Source organism: Hemiscyllium ocellatum, chromosome 5, assembly GCF_020745735.1.
Source record: "Hemiscyllium ocellatum isolate sHemOce1 chromosome 5, sHemOce1.pat.X.cur, whole genome shotgun sequence".
NCBI classification, from domain to species: Eukaryota; Metazoa; Chordata; class Chondrichthyes; order Orectolobiformes; family Hemiscylliidae; genus Hemiscyllium; species Hemiscyllium ocellatum.
The window spans coordinates 113,729,769-113,750,876 of NC_083405.1; the positions used below are offsets into that span (position 1 = coordinate 113,729,769).

Consider the following 21,108-nt stretch of genomic DNA (forward strand, 5'->3'; position numbering starts at 1 on the left):
CTATGGGCATTAAAGCATCCCATGCTCAGGCACCTAGTGCTCCTCAAAGTAATGTTCAGGACTTGGAACATGAGGATCCCCATGACAACTGTAGCAGCAATAGACATGAATGTTATACCAAAACTAAGCATTCTACCCACTTGCCTCAAACATCACCTGCCCCACCTGTTAGAGTGTGTGGATCCAGCACTGCACTATTCAGTCACTTCAGGATCCACATCTCCACAGGGGAAGAAAATCATCTGCAATCCCACGCAACTGCCAAAGAAGAATGCTGCAGGTGATGATCTAGTCTGCTTTTACAGACCAGGTATAGGTTAAATATGGATTTTTTCACCTGTAATTGGTTTGCCAGTTCAGGTCTCAGTGATAGGTGACCTTGGAGTCCTTACTTCTACAATAATTTTTGTTAGGTTCCAGGTTTTCATGACTGATTCCTGTGCACGTACAGTTCATACATTTTCATCATTTCAAGAGAGAATTGGTATTCTTGTTAAAGTGTTGCATTCCTCCTACCTGTGCACCACTGAGCTGTTGTCTTACCTCCACCTGGTCACTTTTTAAGTAGTAACTTGCTTAGTTTTTCTTCTTTTCAACAACTTTTGGATGGTTTCATGTGGGTCTTGAGAGACATAGATTGGTGTGAAGATTAGGCATGATTTGTGTCTTTGGCATTTCGTTTGGGTCCTTTTTGTCGCCTGGACATGTATTTCTATAAACCTGTGTCCCCTTGGGTGGTGTGGTAATGAGATAATGATGAATGTATAATGGTCAGCAAATTCCTTCAATCATCTGGAGATGAATTGATTTCCATTGTCACAATTTATTCTTTCAGGAATCCCTTGCGCAGTGAGCAGATGCAGGACTGCTGAAGTGATTGGTATAGGACTTCAATCTTTCACTTTTTGGAACTTTGAGTAGTCTTGGGCAACCACAAGTTTTTAATTGTGGATGAATAAACAGAATGTTGTGGTCTGAGTGGAGCTTCAGTATCTCCTGCGTGTTTCTACACTTCTGGCATATATTGCACATTGGAATCTTTATTTGGATGTCTTTTTAGATACCTGTCCAGTGATGTAGCTAATCCAGCTCTGTGTTTACCCTTCTTCATTCCTACATAGCTATTATTTATATTCTCAGGAAGTTCTTCTGAGTCACATTTTCTTATGATCCAGATCAAGTGAATAGAATGCAGCCTTCTAGAGAGATTTCATCTGTAATATGCTTATCAAGCCATCCCTGGATTACATGCTGAGGCATATACCACTTCTCAAAGTGATCAAGACCTGGAACACTAGGACCCCCACCACAAAACCAGCAGCAATAGATGTGACTATTGTACGAAATCTAAAAGCATTCTACTCGCCTCAAACATCACCTGCCCCACCTGTTACAGTGTATGGAATCCAACACTGCACTGGATTATTTGCTGTGAAAGCATCTATAACTATTCAACTTTGTTGGGTCTCATTTTCTTACTTAACTCTGTTTTGGGGTATTACATTTCAATGCTGATGGACCTGTATACCTCGATCCTCTATTGCTTGTTTCTTGTAGGAACATAGCAACAGGAGCAGGCCATTCAGCCCTTTGAGCCTGTCCCACCACTAAATGACATCATGGCTGAACTATGACCTGACTTCATATACCTACCTTTGGCCCATATCCCTTAATGCATTTGCTTAGCAAAAGTGTATCTATCTCAGATTTAAAATTAACAACTGAACTAGCATCCACTGCTGTTTGTGGAAGAGAGTTCCAAACCTCTACCACCCTTTCTGTGTGGAAGTGCTTCCTAACATCTCTCCTGAATGGTCTGGTCCTAATTCTCAGACTCTGGCCTTAGTTCTAGAATCCCCAACCAATGGAAGCAATTTATCTTTTATCTTTATCTACCCTTCTTCTGTGACAACCACTGAGATAGAGGATCTATCAGCATCATTTCTTTTCCTGACTTTATTTCAAAGTGGAATTGGAACTCTGAGGCTTCAAGAGTAACATTGCAGTCTGCTGATGCTGAATGTGAATGTTTCTTGTAGATCTGCTTCAATGGATGATGATCACTCCCTAATATGAACATTCTCCCATAGAGATAAATATTTTTCATATCCATACACTACTGCCAAAGCTCTTTTTATGTTGGCATATCTAATCTCAGCTAATGTTAGAGCTTTGAATCATAGAGTCCCAACAGTGTGGAAGCAGGCCATTGGCCTATTGAGTCCACACTGACCCTCTGAAGAGCACCACAACCAGACCCACTTGCCCTGACCCTATCCATGGCTCATGGCTAATCCACTTAACCTGCACTTCCCTGGACACTGTGGGAAATTTAGCATGGCCAATCCACCTAACTTGCTCACCTTTGGACTATGGGAGGAAAACAAGGTGCCCAGAGGAAACCCACGCTGACAGGGGGGGGTGATCATGCAAACTCCACACAGACAGTCGCTCGAGGGTGGAATCGAACCTGGATCCTTGGTGCTGTGAGGCAGCAGTGCTAGCCACTGAGCCAACCTGCCGCCCTTTGGGTGTGAATATTATTGATTTCTCCTCATATCACAAGGCTGCCCACAGCCATTTTGTAGAAATATGTACTGTAGAATGACAGTTTTCTCTCTGTTGTGATATGGCAGAGTTGCCTCTTCACATACTACTTGGAAATTACTAAAACTCCTCTTGTGGGACTCAACCACAATACTCAACATCTTCTTTCATCAGCTCTTCTGCACTTGCCTTTTATCTGATACATAAGATATGAAAGAACCCATGCACTGAATCAAGACAAGGAAACAAGGATATGGGCAGCACAGTGGCTCAGCGGTTAGCACTTCTGCCTCACAGAACCAGGGACCTGGGTTCAATTCCAGCCTCATGCGAATGTGTGGATTTCGCACATTCTCCTGGTGTCTGCATGGGTTTCCTGTAAGTGCTCTAGTCTTGTCCCACTGTCCAAAGATGTGCAGGTTAGGTGAATTGGCCAAGGTAAATTGCCCATAGTCTTCAGGAATGTGTAGACTAGGTGCTCTAGCAAAGTTCAACATAACCTGTAAGAACATTTTCCACTTGGGAACTCTACAGCCTTCAGGACTCAATCTGAAGTTCAATAATTTTAGGGCCTGACCACCTTCTCCTGTGTCCTTACCCCACACATCAGGCCTTGTCTTTGCATGGACTGGTCCCCTTTAACAGCTTTGATTGCCCCAGTTTCTCTGCTCAACTGTTCTTCTCTTTCCCTGGGCTCCATCTCCATCTATTGATTACTCCTTTCCACCCCCACCCCAAATCCCATCCCATTTTCAGCACATCAGCCAAACCTTTTCCTAGCCGCAACCAGTTCTGAAAAAGAGCCTATGGCTCTATGACTCCAGGACGCTATGATTCTATAATAGGACTCTATGTATAAGTGCAGGGAAACGGGGTTAGCACTGATAGACATTTTGGTCAGTATGGACCAGTTTGAGCCAAAGGGTGTAGAACTCTGACTCTAAGAGTCACTGGATCTGAAATGTTAACTCTGATTTCATCTTACATCTTACCAGACCTGTTGAGTTGTCCCAGCTATTTCTGTTTGTTCATATTTTCCTTTGTATTGTTCTTATCTGACAAATCTCATATTACGTGTATGGATTTAGAACACAGAACATTACTGTGCAGTTGTTGTGCCAACCTGTGGAACCAATCTAAAGCATATCTATCCTACACTATTCCATTTTCATCCAGTTGTTTATCCAATGACCATTTAAATGCCTTTAAAATTGGCAAGTCTACTACTGTTGCAGGCAGTGTGTTCCATGCCCTTACTACTCTCGGAGTAAAGAAACTACTCTGGCATCTATCCTATATCTCTCACCCCTCAATTTAAAGCTTTATCCCCTCATGCCAGCTATCTCTATCTGAGGAAAAAGGCTCTCACTGTCCACCCTATCTAACCTTCTGATTATCTTACATGTCTCAATTAAGTCACCTCTCAATTTTCTTCTCTCTAACAAAAACAGCCTCAAGTCCCTCAGCCTTTCCTCATAAGACCTTCCCTCCATACCAGGCAACATCCTGGTAAATCTCCTCTGAACCCTTTCCAAAGCTTCCACATCCTTCGTATTAAGTGGTGACCTGAACTGAATGCAATACCCCAAGTGTGGCCGGACCAGAGTTTTGTACAGCTGTAACATGACCTCATGGCTCTGAAACTCAATTCTTCTACCAGTAGAAGCTAACACACTGTATGCCTATCAACCTGCGTGGAAACTTTCATGGATCTATGTACATGGACACCGAGATCTCTCTGCTCATCTACATTACCAAGAATCTTACCATTGGCCCAGTACTCTTTATTCCTGTTGCTCCTTTCAAAGTGAATCACCTCACACTTTTCTGCATCAAACTCCATTTGCCACCTCTCAGCCCAGCTCTGCAGCTTATCTATATCCATCTGTAACCTGCAACATCCTTCAGCACTATCCACAACTCCACCGACCTTAATACTATCCACAACTTTACTAACCCATCCTTCTACGTCCTCATCTACATCATTTACAAAAATGACAAAGAGCGGTGGGCCCTAAACAGATCCTTGCTGTACACCATTAGTAACTGAACTCCAGGATGAACATTTCCCATCAACCACCATCCTCTGTCTTTTTTCAGCTAACCAATTTCTGATCCAAACTGCTAAATCACCCTCAATCCCATGCTTCTGTACTTTGTGCAATAGCCTATTATGGGGAAACCTTATCAAACGCCTTAGTGAAATCCATATACGCCACATCAACTGCTTTAACCTCATCCACCTGTTTGGTCACCATCTCAAAGAACTCAATAAGGTTAGTGAGGCAAGACCTACCCTTCACAAAACCATGCTGACTATCCCTAATCAACTTATTCCTATCGAGATGATTATAAATTCTCTCTCTTATAATCTTTTCCAACACTTTACCCATAACCAAAGTAAGGCTCACTGGCCTATAATTACCAGGGTTGTCTCTACTTCCCATCTTGAACAAGGGGACACCATTTGCTATCCTCCAGTCTTCTATTCAACTATTCCTGTAGATGGTTAGCATGATGTTACTCACTTTCAGAGCACTTTGCTCGAGGACAGTTTTTGTTCAAATTTTTAGGAAATATCTTCTGTTGCAGTCCAGGCAGAATAATGCTGCGTTTCAAGTTTCAGATTTTTCTGGGGAATTATTTCTCGGCTCCGTTCTGATGTGAAGAGTTGTAGGATTTTATTTCCTCTGGGAGCCACTGTATTCAGACATTTTGTGAGGTATGCTTCCTGTGCCTATCGTGTTCTCAAATTCATTGTCAGCTTTGGATGTTTTGGTTTTGTCTTCTTTTCATTTGTCCTGTTATCTGGCTCTGATAACTCAATTACCATCTATTTTTCCCTTGCTCGGCAAGTCTTTTCCCCGTAATTGGACATTCCACTAGCACTATAGTTTGATCCATGTACCAGACATGTCATCTGCCTGTGATGGCCATCCACAGCTCTTGCACATCTTTTTCTCTATCTGATGTGCATTCTTTCCTTGGATTTTCATTGCAATCCTCCTCCCTTTCTTGTGATTAAACTGAAGGTAATTTTAGAGTAGTCACTGTCCACATCTGTCTGTTCAGAGCTTTGTGTGCTCCAGCATTGTCTACAATGATAATAAGAGTTTGTCCTTTTCAATCATATCATTTTTTAAACTCTGTGCATGTAGCTCCAAATGAGCTGATCTATCAGTCATTCATCTGTCTCCTTAAATTTGCATTTCCTAGCTGCACTTTACAGTCTGATAAAGAAATTGCCAACAGATTCACCTGGCTTTGCCTCAGGTTTTGAAATTCATACAGGGTCATAGAGATGTACAGCATGAAAACAGACCTTTCGGTCTAACTCGATTTCCCAACCTAATCTAGTCCCATTTGCCAGCACTTAGCTCATATCTCTCTAAATCCATCCTATTCATATACCCATCCAGATGTCTTTTAAAGATTGTAATTGTACCCGACTCCACCACTTCCTCTCGCAGCTTATTCCATACACGCCCCACCCTCTGCATGAAAAGGTTGCCCCTTAGGTCCCTTTTAAGTTTTTCCCCTCTCACCCTAACCCTATACCCTGTTGATCTGGACTCCCCCACCCCAGGGAAAAACTTTGTATATTTATCCTATCCATGCCCTTCATGATTTTAAAAACCTTTACAAGGTCACCCCTCAGCCTCCAACGCTCCAGGGAAAACAGCCCCAGTCTATTCATTCTCTCCCTACAGCTCAAACCTGTGAATCTGATGATTTGACTTTGGTGAGAGATAAATGCTGAAGTTTTCAAAAAGCATTTTGGGTTATTGTTTTCCTTGGTCACCTTCCAGCTATTAAACATATTTAACCCTTTCTCGCCTGCCCACAAAGAATGCAGCTAGTGCTTTTCTTTTTTCACAGCTGTCTTTTAGAAAGCTATGGAATGCCAATCTGCATTTCTGCTTAAACTTCTCAAATACCTCTCCAACTTTCAACAGGTTCCTCATTCTATAACTGTGCATTAATTGTTCCACCAGCCTTCGTTTGGTTTTTCTCATGATTCACTCTGTTTTCTTGCTCTTTCTGGCACTAATTCGGGTTGTATTTTTTCTCTCAATCTAATTCAACATTAAATCTGTCTGAAATATTTTGCTTACTCACCAACACCTGCTGAGCCCATGTTGTGTCTTCTGGTTCTCAGAAGTTTAAAATATTCACAGTTTTGGCTCAGAATGCTTGAGCTTCCCTGAATGTATTATTTGCAACTCTGCATATAGTTACTGGACTGATACCCTTGCAGAATTGTTAGAGCACAGAAGGCCATTCAGCCCATCCTGACTGCACTGGGTCTTTAAAATGAGCATCATTACCTGATGCCAACCTCCTGTATTTTCCCCATGCCTTTGTAACTCACTCTATCCACATAATCACACAATGTCTTCTTGAATGTCTTAATTGAACCTGTCCACTCTCCCAGACAGTACATTCTATACCATAACTACTTTCTGTATGAAACAGTTTGTTCTCTTCTGCATATCATTTTAAATCTATGCTGTCTTGTTCTTATTTCTTTGAGTGGAAACTGCTGCCTCCATATGTACTCTATCCAGCATGCTCATAATTTTGAAAACCTCTACCCAATCTCCTCGCAAAGGGGAATAATCCCAACTCCCTCAATCTTTTCTTATAACTGATGGTTCTCATTCCTGGTTCAATTCTTGTAAGTCACACCTACGCTGTTTCTAGTGCATTCACATCTTTCCTATAATATGGCAGAAATGCAGATTGGTTGTAAACATTTTTGATCAACATTTAACTACAAGTAAATGCGGCGCCCCAGATATACATCTGTATGCCTTTAACATATAATCCTAACAATATAACTCAACTGTAGTGAAATTTGAGGGATCTAGGAGTGGACTGTGTAAAAACATTGGCCAGCCAAAGAAAAGAATACAGAGAAATGTGGGTGACAGAATGTAGGGAAACTTGGAAAGCCAGGGAATAGCTGCAAAGAAAAATGAAAATTATAGATTTGATTGGAAGAAAACCATTTGGAAATTGGGTAGCAGACTGCTGAAAAACATACAGGCAATGGGACAGGTTGCAATGGGTATTACAGTGGATTGCACCAAAACCTTAAGGAACTTGAGGAACAATGGATTTTCAGGTAGAGGTGAATGTGTGACAATACTTGGAAGTATGAAAATGAATAAAGTTATGTTGTGTATTTGATCACATCCAGCCAGACTGCACTGTAAAGATCAATACAAAACAAACAGACAGGCTTGCTCTAGGGGAGGTGCAATAAGTCAATTAACTGAACTGTGCAGTGTGGGGAGCAAGGTTTTAAATAATCTCTGCTACTTAAATTGTATAGATCACTGCAGAACAAAGAATTGTTATTGATGTTTGCCAGTGCACAGAGTCTGACTGAGGTGTAGTTACAGAGTCATAGAGATGTACAGCACGGAAACAGACTATTTGGTCCAACTTGTCCATCCTGGCCAGATTTCCTAACCTAATCTTATCCCATATCCCTCTAAACTCTTCCTATTCATATATCCATCCAGATGCCTTTTAAATGCTGTAATTGTACCAGCCTCCACCACCTCCTCTGACAGGTCATTCCATACACACACCACCCTCTCTTAATGCTTAAAGGCAAACAATTGCACAGTATATTTAACCGGACAAAATACTTGATTTAAATGTGCTCTGAAAATTACAGCTTCACCATAAAGGTGGTTGCATTTAGGTTTTAGGCTTGAGTAACTTGTGCCATTCTCAGTATGAAAGTCTGAGTTGTAATTTAGTGCAGAACCCCAAATTGAATGATGGTGTAATCAATTAAAAATATAACTGGGTACGGTGAGTAGGTGGGGCAGATTAGGATTTTCAAATTAGTTCCCAACAGCTGATAGGTTATTTGCTATTTACATTTATTATTTTTTTAAAAATGTAATTATTTCTTTTTAATTTCTAATTAGAAAATGAGGACACTAAATAGTCAACTTTGGTTTATAGCTGGCTGTTGTATTACTGACTGATTAGTTATCTTGAAAAGAATGATTAACTCTGAAGCAGTTTTATAAGAATGGATCTTGCATGATTACATACCAAAGTATTAGAAAAAATGGGAAATTTGATGTGATAAAAGGCAACATGGAGGTTGATAAATAACTGAAGAGCTTTAGTTTTCTTTAGTTGCTTTTCCTGATACTGATTTAAAATAGATTATCTGAACGTTTGTTTTCTTCAGCATCGTGGGGATCGGGTCCAGGATTCCAACAAAGGGATTGGGTCCTCAAGCCCCGAGTCATGAAATGGACTAAGCTGGACTTAGGTTTAAAAAAGAGAATTTAAGACAATTTTTTTTTATTATGTTATAGTGGAAGGACTGTTATTCTGAACTTTGTATTTCTTTTCTTTTAATTTGTTACTATAATTTTGCACTTCTGAAGATCTGTAATGCTAAACTTTCTATTTTATTTCTGTAAATGTTTGTGCTCAAGAATCCATACCTGGGTACCTTTGCATCTAAGATGGCATTGTGAGTGGTGACATGTCAGCTTTTCACTTTACTCTCCTGAGTACATGTGACAATAAAGCTAATCCTAATTCTATTCCATCTTTTCAGGAAACCTTTATAAACAATGTTGAATGTATTTCTGATGGGTTAAAGTGTGGTAAAACATGGGCATAGCTATTTAGGACAAACAAGACATTGATTTTTAACCCCTTATTTGCTTACAGGGTCCGTTTAGTGGAAAGAGGATCTCCTCACAGTCTGCCACTAATGGAGTCTGGCAAAGTGAGTAGCACAATCTGCAATGTTAAACTGAAGATCAAAAGTCAAATATTTAATGTCTACTTTCAGTTTTGTGCTTTTTATTGCAACAATTTATTAAAATTTATTCTCACCAAGTTGAAGAATGTATCCACAGGAGGAATAAAATATTTGACAGCTTGCAACTTTCATTGGTTTATAAACCTTCCGGGATTAAGTATGGTGGAGATAAACCTGAAAAGTAAAGACCCTGAATGAGGCAAACACTCGTTTGTGCACCTCTTAAACATTTAGAATATTGATCCGCTTTATCTGCGAGATCACCAATTCAAATTATTTGCTGCAGTTTAGATATTTTCTAATCAAACGTGGCCAGAGATGTTCTTGCACTTCTCTGGAACAGGTGAAACTTGAATCCAGGCCTCCTGGTTCAGTGTTAGGGACACTACCACTGCAGCACATGACGTCCCTTTTCTGCTGTTTTCTGGTAATAAGAAAGGGAATAGCAGTGCATTCACTCATCAATCATTGAAACAGTTTATTTTTCCAATCAGTCTGTCCAGGCAGAGATATAATGACATGCCTCTGGTACAGGTGGGACTTGAATCTGGATCTCTTGGCTCAGAGAGAGAGACATTATCACCGTACCAGAAGAGGGCCCCTTTTCTGCTGTTTATTCTTAACCATGACAGACTGAATTGACATTACTACAAATTGATGTCATGTGAAACTGATGCTGTTGGCAGACCAACCTTCACTCAATCAGCTTTGGCTAGGTTTAGCTGGGGCTGAAAGAAGTATTTTTGGCAGCTTCTCTAAGCAGTCTTCCAATGGCCTCAGTGTGGAACACCAACAACCTGTTTTCATTATTTATTGGCTTTGAATGTGCGAGTCATATTTTCTCCCACTTGTGTGGTGTTGTAATGTACTCTAGAGAATAAAAGACCAATTTTTTTTCAATTTCTCATCATAAAACAACCCTCTCCTTTTTGAGGGCCTATCTAATCAGTGTTTACTGCTTCCAATAAACTTATAACTTTCCTTAAATAAAGAGATCAAAATTGAGCATTGTATTTCAGGCATTGTCTTGCCGTAGCTCTGTCGAGTTGTAGCAAGACTTTTTTATTCCTGTAATCCAATCCCTTCGGAGTGCTATTTGCTTTCCTCCTTGCTTGCTGGACCTGTATGTGAGCTTATTGTGCTCCTTGTACAAGTACACTCAAGTCTGTTTGACCATCAGCGTTTACAAGTTTCATGCATTTTAAGCTAAAACTTGTACTTTTCTATACTTCAAAAGTAATAACGTCATACATTCTGGAGTTATGCTTCATCTGCCATCTTGGCAATTCATTAAACATGATCTCTTTGCAACTTCTCCATGTCCCCCTTACAGATTGTATTCCCATCTAATTTTCTGCCCAAAGCAAACTTGGTTATATTATTCTCTGGTTTGTCACTGGAATCATTGATATAGAATAGCAAATAGTTAAGGCTTCAGCAACAACTGTTGTGACACTTTCAATAGTCACAGCCTCTTCAATTTGAAAATGCTCCATTTATCCCTCCTATCTGTTTATTATCCATTAAACAAGCCTCTATCCATGCTAATATATCCATAAACACTTATTTTGTGCATTTTTATATAACCTTAATAAATGCCTTTTGGAAACAAATGTATATAGATGTACGTTTGCTCACTAAGCTGGAAAGTTTTGTTTTCAGACGTTTCGTCGCCATACTAGGTAACATAATCAGTGATCCTCCGGTGAAGCACTCAGGGTGGTAAATAGGATCCAAGTCAATGTGTTTGTTGATAGAGTTCCAGTGGAACCATACTAGGACAAGCCAAACAGAGACACAAACAAGAATTCACAGAAGCATGGTACTCCAGCCAGAACACTCTCAATACAAAATTGACTTAGATCCCATTTACAATCCCCTGAGAAAAAGAACAGGAAAAGATATCACCGCAGGAAGTGACATCACCAACCCAAGGTAACCTAAACACATTAATAAAAAGCGGGCCATATCCTCCAATGTTTTATTGGAGGCTCGCTGATGATGTTACCTAATATGGTGATGAAACATCTGAAAACGAACCTTCCAGTTCAATGAGTAAACTTGCATCCAGAACCTCAACCTGAGTTACAAATCTTCTCAAAACTCACCAACAAATGTATATCATGTCTTCCAGTGCCTTGTTACTGATTCGATGAGTCATTATTTTTGATTCATTCATGAGATATGGGCATCACTGGCTAGGCCAGTATTTATTGCCCAAAGGGAAGTTAAGAATCAACCAGATTGCTATGGGTCAGGAGTCTCATTTAGGCCAGACCGGGTAAGGATGGCAGAACATTTGTTTTTAGCAGATTGGTTTTTCCAGCAATTGACAGTGGATTCATGGTCTTCATTAGACTGTAAATTCCCGATATTTTTTATTCAATACAAATTCCACCATCTGCCATCGGGGTCTCTGGATTACCAGTCCAGTGATAATGCATCACCTTCCCCCAATATCCTCAAAACAATGCCAATACATTTGTCAGACAGGAATTCCCTTTCATAATGCAATGTTGCTTTGTTGTAATCATACTACGTTCTTCTCAGTGCATTGTTCAAAGTTCCTTAGTGAACTTATAACAGGGTAATGGATCTGTAGTTCCCTACTTGCTCTTTCCCTCATATCTGTGTTAGATTTGCTGATTTTCAAACTTTTGGGAGATCATACCCACTGCACCCACTGCCTCTGTAACAATCATTGTTGAGAATCGAAGGAAATAGGGATTGGATCAGATTTGTTGGACTTCAGTCTATTGAGTTTTTAATAGTTTTTTTCTGCTGATATTAATTCTAATTTGGGAGCCAGAATAGAATATTAGAAAGTAATCTCAGGGTGCAAGAAATGAAGGAGATAGCTCTCAAGTAGAAGTTAGCAAGCTAATAGTTGCAGTCGGAGTATGGAGGAAAGTTTAACAAGTCGAAATCAGGGTTACATTGCATGTACATGAATGCACAGAGTATGGTTCATAAGACTGAAAAAATACAAGCGCAGACTACTTATGGAGTTGTGATGTTGGGACAATAATGGAGAACTGGCTCTAGGATGGACTAATTGAGATATTAGATATTCCTGGTCCCGGTGTCTTCAGAAAAATCTAAGAAAGTAAAGATGGAGTGATATTTTTGGTTAAAGAGTGCAGAGAAAGACAGCACCTTAGAGGGTTCAAGCACAGAATTGATTAGACCAGAGCTAAGCAATAAGAAGGGTCCAATTAAATTGCTCACTGCAATATGTAGATCACCAGCTAAAAGGAGGAACAAATTTGAAGACGATAGCAGAGAGGTGGAAACATCAGAGAGTATTTATAATTAGTGGTTACCAGAATAGTGATAAAGGGGCAGTGAGGGACAAGCATTTCTACAATAGTATGTGCCCAGTCCCCACTTCTTGGGAATGAGATGGGCCAAGTAAATCAAGTGACAGTGGGCAAACATAAAAAGGGGACAGTCATCGTAAGGTTTAGAATGACAGTTGGAAACAACATTGGTCAATCCTGAGTAAGAGTAACAGAGTGGGACAACGACGGCATAAGACTACTGCAAGTGGAGCCGTAACCCAGAGACCCAGAATAATGCAATATTCTGGGAACTCTGCTTTGAAACCCACCTGCAGCAGATGCATCTGTCCATGCCAGTATCAGTAAGAGTGGAAAACTGCCCAGGTATGTCCTGTACACACACAGCTGGACAAATCAAACCTTGCCAGTTATCACCCTATTATTCTATTCTTGATCATTTGTAAACTGATGGAGGTGTCCTCAACAGTGCGTTCAAGCAGAACCTGTTCAGCAATAACCTGCTCAGTGGGTTCTGTCAGGGCCTCTGAGTTCCTGGTCTCATTACAGCTGTGGTTTAAACATGGACAAAAGTGCTGAATTCCAGAGATGGGGTGAGAGTGATAGTCCTTGACATCAAGGCTGTATTCAACTGTGTGGCATTTAGGAGCACTTGCAAAATTAGAATCAATGGGAATTGGGAAGAAAATTCTCCAATGTCTGGAGGCATACCGAGCATAAAGGAAAGTGGTGATGGTTGTTGGAGGCGAATGATCTCAGCCCCAGGGAATCTCTGTAGGAGTTCCTTAGAGTAATATCCTAGGCCCAATCAATTTCAGCTGCTTCATCAATGAACATTCCTCCGTCATGACATCAGAAGTGGCTAATGATTGCACAATGTTCAACACCATTCACAATCCTTATCTCAGTCCCAAATGATTAGCCCTCGTGAAACCTGAAGTAGTTCAAAAAAAGCAGGACCTATTTAATATCCAAGCTTGATCTGACAAGAGGCAGTAACATTTGCACCACACTAGTACCAGGCAATGACTATTTCCCACAAAACAGAATTTAACCATCACTCTCTGACACTCAGTGATATTACCATCACAGAATTCTTCACTATCAACATCCAGGGGTGACCATTGCCCAGAAGCGCAACTTGACCAGCCATATAAATACACTGGTTACAAGAAAGGTCAGAAGCAAGGAATACTACACCAAGTAACTCACCTCCTGACTTCCCAAAGCCCATTCACCATCTGCAAGCCAGAAGTACGGTGGAATACTCACCACTTGCCTGAATGAATGCAGCTCCAACAATATTCAAGAACCTTGACATGATCCAGGACAAAGTAGCCCACTTGATTGGTACCACATGCACTTCCTCTACTACCAATGCTCAGTAACAGTGCTGTGTATCATCTACTAGAATGCATTGTAGAAATTCACAAAGGCTCCTTAGATGGCACCTTGCAAACCCATGATCACTACCTTCTGGAGAGATAAAGGCAGCAGATACATGGGAACACCAGAACTGCAAATTCCCTCCAAGCCAGTCACTATGCTGTTTTGGAAATGTATCGCTATTCCTTCAGGGTCACTGGGTCAAAGCCCTGGAATTCTTTCCCTGACAGCATTGCAGGTGTACCTACACCAAATGGACTCCAGTGGTCCAAACAAAGCAGCTGGCCATCACCACTCAAAGGGAACTAGATTAAGCAATAAATACTGGCCCAACCAACAAATTATACACCCCGTGAATGAAATGGAAAAGAACAAAAGAGAAAGGGGCAATAACAAAACTAGGACAGGTAGAAAGGGTCACTGGACCCAAAGGATAGGAAATGTCCATGCTTTTGTCCTACCTCCAACACCTTGGGCTCTTATCTTAATAAGTAAGTTCATTCTTCCAGAACAGAAGCGGAGCTGAAACATTAACTCTGATTTCTCTTCACTGTTGCTGCCAGACCCGCTGAGCTTTTACACCAACTTCTGTTTTTATTTCTGATTTTCAGCATCCGCAGTTGTTTCAGTTTTTACTCTTAGGATACCTTTCTTCTCCATTACAGGTTTATTACTTGAGTTCAAATTTCACCTTCTGCCCTATGTGGGTTTCAAACTCTGGTTGTTAGCATTGTCAGGGTGGATCTTTGGATTACTAGCCACCATTTCCCCCATGAAGTCATCACGACTATTTAACTTATCCATCAAAATTAAGTTGTATACTTCTCCATTTTAAATAAAATTTTGCCACCTCAAAAGTTTAATATCTACACAATCAAAGCTTTTTCCTTGAAGTGGCAATCTGTAACAATGTAAGTGGGGTTTTAAATACATACTTTGTCCTTCCCTATAGTGAATACAGGTACAATGTCGATATGGAAATCAGGGGGGTGGGGAGGAGCAGTGATACATATTAACCAATCAGCATGAGAGGGAGGAGGTATTCGTAGTTTCAGCAGCCTTAAAAGAGAAGGCTTCCCCAGGCCCAGATGACATGTATCCAAGGAGGTAACAGGGACTTTAATATTAATTTTCAAATGCCTCCTCACTATAGGAGAGGTGCCAGAGGACTGGGGGACAGCTCATGTGGTACCATTATTGAAGAAAAGTGGCGGGGCTAAAGCAGGAATCTACAGGCCAGTGAGTCTAACATTTGCGGGAGGGAAATCTATTAGAAAACATTCCGAGGAGCAGAATTAATCTCTACTTATCGAGGGAAGGATTAATCAAGGATAGTCCACATATTAAAGAAATGCAACAAATTTAAGATAAGTCTAAGGCAGAGAGAGTTAGGGAATCCCTCTCTTTATCCTTTAAAATCTCCCTCATGTGGTCTAACTGTGCAACATCAGAAGTTTGAATTCTGGATTAGAGTAGTGCTGGAAAAGCACAGCAGGTCAGGCAGCATCCGAGGAGCAGGAAAATCGATGTTTCGGGCAAAAGTCCTTCATCAGGAATAGAGGCAGGAAGCCTCCGGGGTGCATTGAATCAATGCACGTGTTACCAATTCACCAATCCCATGGAAGAATCTTCCACAGTTTACCCTTACACAACTAGGCATTATTTTGTAAACAACTGATTGATCTAACTTAGCTCTTGTGCCAATCAAAACAGTTCCAAAGCTCCACATAATTCTGGTACATCTTTATTGTATGTACAGTTGTGGCCATGATAAATTCATACTCTGAAATAATCTTGCTTTGCACTTGTTGATATTGAATCATTGTTTATTGCCTCAACAGATCCTTCCTGGAGTGAGGATAATCATTGCCAATCCTGAAACAAAAGGGCCACTGGGTGACTCGCACCTTGGAGAGGTAAATCATAGACAATGATTCTTCAGTTTATAAACCCTGCCCATTCTTCCTTTTGATTGTTTCAAACACACATTGATCCATATCCCCTCCCACAACAGCCCTTCACTCACTTGACCATGCGATCCCCCTCCGCCAAGTCTTGCATCTACCTCCATTCGCCCACTTACCACCCACTACTTCTTTACTCACCCATCCTGAGTCATTTATTCAGTCACTCACTTTCAGTGCCCAGTTAGACACTCTCACACAGTCCCCCAAGCCATCCATTCATTCACTCCCATTGATCTTTCACTCTCCAGTCATGCACCTGCCCATTCCCAAAACCCTCACTCTCTCGCTCCCCCATCACTCACTCCCCCATCACTCGCTCACCATCACTTGCTCCTCCCGTAACTCGCTCCTCCATCAATCACTCCCCCGTCACTCACCCCCTCATTAACTGTACCCTGTCATTCACTCCCCTGTCACTCGCTCCCCATCACTCACTGTCCCCCCACTCAATCCCTTCAGTCACTTCATCCCTGTCACTCATGCACTAACTTCCTAGGCATTCACTCATTCACTACTTGCGCCTAGTCTCTTGCTCACTCTCCCCTTCCTCCCCCCTCCAGGCTCTCACTTGCTCAACCCCTCAAGTCACTAACTCACCACCCAATTACTCAACTAGCCTAAAACTCAGTCACTCATTCAACCAAACCCAAACTCATTTACACATTTACTCATCTCTCCCATTCACCTGGTCACTCACTCACTTCATTCAACCCCCGTCACTCAGAACCATTCTCCCCCCCCCCCCCCCCCCCCCCCCCCCCCCCCCACCACCACCATGACTCATTTGCTGACCAAAAGCCCCATTTAGTCACTCACTTATTCACTCACTCACCCCACCTACTGCCTGCCAATGGCCCACTTAATTCAGCGATGGTCCACATGACTCCCTCCCTCCTAAATATGTCTTTTCAGTGTCGGTCCTGTTTTAATCTTGTGATGTTCTGCTTTATTATACTGAGGGCTCTGTGAAGATTAAAGTTGAAGTATATATATTAAGTTTGATGCTTTTTGATCTAACACATTTTATAAGTCCCAGTACTGCCCCCTTTGTCCATAGCTATAAATACAGTCATTTACATTGTATAGTGAGGAATGATCTCTGGACGAAGATGGATATAAACACCTGTGCAAAATTACTGTAAACCTGAGACATTCCCTCTCCACACTGAAATGTCTACTTGAATGTGATGACTCACAATCTTAGTTTCTCCTCAAATGTACTTCCTTACAATATTAGAGCAGAAGTCGGCCATTTAGTCCATTGAGTCTGCTCCATCATGAAATGAGGTCATGGATAGAATCATGGAGATGTACAGTATGAAACAGACCCTTCGGTCCAACTTTGTCCATGCCGACGAGATATCCCAACCCAATCTAGTTCCCACCTGCCAGCACCTGGCCCATATCCCTCCAAACCCTTCCTATTCCTATTCCCTGGCTTCTTGTTTCTCCTGCTCTGTTTTGGGTTTTGCTTTCTTATTTTACTCTCTCTTGACATTGTTCCAATTCCCACTATGATATCAATATCACAGGTAGGGGAAATCCAGAATGTTATTCAATACACAAATGACAGACTCTGAATTTAACACTGATCTACTGATCTCTGCAAGTGTCTTTTTAATGATCTGTCTTTTGTTGCAACCAAGCTCCATTCAATTCCACTCAGCTTTCACGTGCAGATTTTTCATAAATGGTTGTGTTAATCTTGGTTGCAGTTTATTGACTTCCTACAAAGTTCTTCATTTTATTCACTGTTGCTGTGTCTCAATCCTTACCGAGTTGTATAACGTGGTGAAGTACTTCACAGTTAGCTGTGAATTTCCTTGCTGTTATTGAATGATCAGTTGCAAAGTAAAGTATTTTGTCGAGCTTTGACAAAGCAGTGATTCATGTCATTTTTTCGAATGAACAGATATGGGTTCACAGTGCTCATAATGCTAGTGGATATTTCACCATTTATGGAGATGAATCACTTCAATCCGACCACTTTAACTCACGCCTGAGCTTTGGAGACACGCAAACCGTATGGGCCCGAACAGGTTACTTGGGATTTCTTAGACGAACTGACCTTACTGATGCAAATGGAGGTAAGAACGAGAATGCAGAATACAAGTAATACTGCATTGGAGCTTGCTTTTTAAGTCTCTTTTAAGGTGCAAAGGGAGAGACATACAAGGGTCCATGGGGACACTTTTTTCACACAGAGGGCGATGAATGTCTGGGGAATGGGCTGCCTGAGATAGTGGTGGAAGTGAGTACAGTTTTGTAACTTACAAAACATTTGGACAGGTGCATGGTTTTGCATAGGTATGGAGAGATATGGACCAAATGATGACCTTATAGAGGTTTGTAAAATCATGAGAGGAATGGATAGGGTAGATAGACAATGCATTTCTGGAGGGGGAGTCCAGAACTAGAGGGCATAGGTTTAAGGTCAGAGGGGAAAGATATAAAAGAGAACTAATGGGCATTTTTTTCAAGCAGAGGGTAGTGCACGTATGGAATAAGCTGCCAGAGGATGTGGTGGAGGCTGGTACAATTGCAACATTTAAAAGGTATCTGGGTGGGTAGATGAATGGGAGGGGTTTAGTGTTGGTAAATGAGACTAGATTAGGTTAGGATACCTGGTGGGTATGGATGGGTTGGACCAGAGGGTCTCTTTCCATGCAGCACTTCCCTATGACTCTAAATGGCACTAGATTAATTGTGAAAACTGGGTGGCATGGGCAATTTGGCCGAAGGACCTGTTTCCATTCTGTAGACCTTTCTGACAATGACTCTTATTGGGGATGAGAAATAATACCTCCTTTCCCTGTTTCCTGACCTTGCATTTTTATTCAGGAAACTCACAAGCTTTGTTATCGATGTTAGAGCCTTTTCATAATTTGAAATTCAAATGGGTTTTGATGAAGTGTGTAATTTCTGTTTCGTTAGAGCGACATGATGCACTGTATGTTGTTGGTGCCTTGGATGAAGCAATGGAGTTACGAGGAATGAGATACCACCCCATTGACATTGAAACATCTGTGATTCGTTCCCACAAGAGCATCACTGAGTGGTAGGTGTTGCTACACTTGCTGAGCCGTTCTCACACATTTTCTTGTTTTGAGCAGAATAAGATGGTTCTGTACCTCATGGAGTTAGCTCCTTCATTTCATAACTCAAATTATTCTGTTGTGATATTAATGATTATTTTTAAAGAGCAAAGAACAATACAACATGGGAACAGGCCCTTCGGCCCTCCAAGCCTGTGCTGATGCATTTTGCCCTTCCATACTAAAACTGTCTTCATGTACAGGACCTGTATCCCTCTATTCCCTTCCTATTCATGTATTCATCCAGGTGCTTCTTGAGTGCTGCTATTGTGTCTGTTTCCACCACCTTCTCTGGCAGTGCACTCACCAACCTTTGTGTGAAAAACTTGCTTTGTACATCTCTTCTAAACTTTACCTCCCTTACCCTGAATCTGTGTCCCCTAGTAATTGATCCCTCCACCCCGGGAAAAAGCCTCATACTTTTCATTCTATCCATGCCAATCACAATCTTATAAACTTCTATCAGGCCGCCCCTCAACTTCCTGCGTTCCAGTGAAAACAAATCCAGTCTATCCAACTATTCTTCATAGCTAAAATCCTCTATACCAGGCAACATCCTAGTAAACCTTTTTTGTACCCTCTCCAAATCACCCGCATCCTTCTGGGAGTGTAATGACCAGAATTGCACACAATATTCAGTGAAGTTCTATAAAGCTGCAGCATAACTTGCTGATCCTTGTACTCAGTGCCCCTTCCAATGAAGGCAAGCATGCCATAGGTCTGTTTTACCACCTTATCTAACTGCACTGTCACCTTCAGTGATCTGTGGACCTGCATATCCAGATCCTTCTACGTATCAGTGCTCCTAAGGGTTCTGCCATTCACTGTATAATTTCTATTTATACTTGAACTTCCAAAATGTATCACCTCACATTTGTCCGGATTAAAATCCATAATTTTTGCATTCATTTTAATTCTTGCAGTCAGTTTATTCAGTAATGGCTGTTTAGTTTTCTGAGATTACAGTGAGGCTCATCTTCCTGCTAAAGGAGTGTATCAGTTAAATATTAATTTTTCAATATTTTACTATTTACACAATTTATTTAGTAATCCAAGATGGCGCCAGAAAGCGGCAACATTATCCACTTCTCACTGTACTTCGGTACAAGAAACAGCATATTAAATAAAACTAAATGAATGCAGAATTTTAATGAGACTGCCAGGCAAATCTTCACTATTTCCTCTTTTCTTTCTTCATAAAAAAATTTTAAAAATCTGTTCTTTACCCAAAGAATAAGGATTATATTTAGGGCTTTAGACCTGAAGGTAGCAAGCATTTTACGTTTATATGCAGGGAAAGAAAATATATAAAACCCTGGAGATTTAAGTCAGAAATTGCAAACTTAGACAATAAGTGATAAATGCGAAGTTCACAGTGACAGAAAAAGCAAGAAATGTAATGCTAAGAAAAATAGCAGCAATTGAATGGAATTATCACATATATATGAGGAGAAATTGCATATATGATTTAATAAAGTCTGTGTGCTGCAGTGGAAGGTGTGGGCAGAGTTTCATGGGGGAGGGCATTGGTGAGGCCACATCAATGAAGATTTGGGCTGGAAAGACGGGGACTTTTTTTTTACTGGAGTGTAAGAGATTAGGAGTGACCTTATAATGATTTGTATAATCTTGAGAGGTATAGGTATGGTGAATGACAAGGTTCTTTTCCCTAAGGTGGGGGAGTTCAAAATTAGGGGGCATATTGTTAAGATCAGGGAGAAAGATATAAGAAGAATATGAATGGTAACTTTTTTACACCGAGAGTGGTTCTTGTGTAGAACGGGTAACCCTGCGAATGAATTTAATAAAAGTGAAGAGAGCTAGCAAGGAGAATGTAAGTGCAGGAGAACTCATTGAGGATGCAGTGTGTGAAAGACAGAAATGTGAAGGGAAGATTTCACCAAGAAAGTCACCAGAAGCCTTAAAGTTAGGCATTGAGGACCTTAAGAGAGAGGTGGGAATGTTTGGAAATGATTGACGTGCTTGGAATTGAATGGAACACAGTA

The 21,108-nt window shown here is 41.0% G+C and overlaps 1 protein-coding gene across 4 annotated transcripts in view; it reads left to right on the top strand.

Annotated features, from left to right (window-relative positions):
• Nucleotides 1-21,108, top strand: part of LOC132815828 (disco-interacting protein 2 homolog C) — a 608,767-nt gene that overhangs the window by 583,429 nt on the left and 4,230 nt on the right. For all 4 annotated transcript variants that reach the window (XM_060825111.1, XM_060825113.1, XM_060825112.1 and 1 more), the window contains 4 exons: nt 9,262-9,319; nt 15,882-15,956; nt 17,920-18,094; nt 18,942-19,065. In XM_060825111.1, the coding sequence (XP_060681094.1) occupies nt 9,262-9,319; nt 15,882-15,956; nt 17,920-18,094; nt 18,942-19,065 (432 nt within the window). The remainder of the gene's footprint in view (nt 1-9,261; nt 9,320-15,881; nt 15,957-17,919; nt 18,095-18,941; nt 19,066-21,108) is intronic.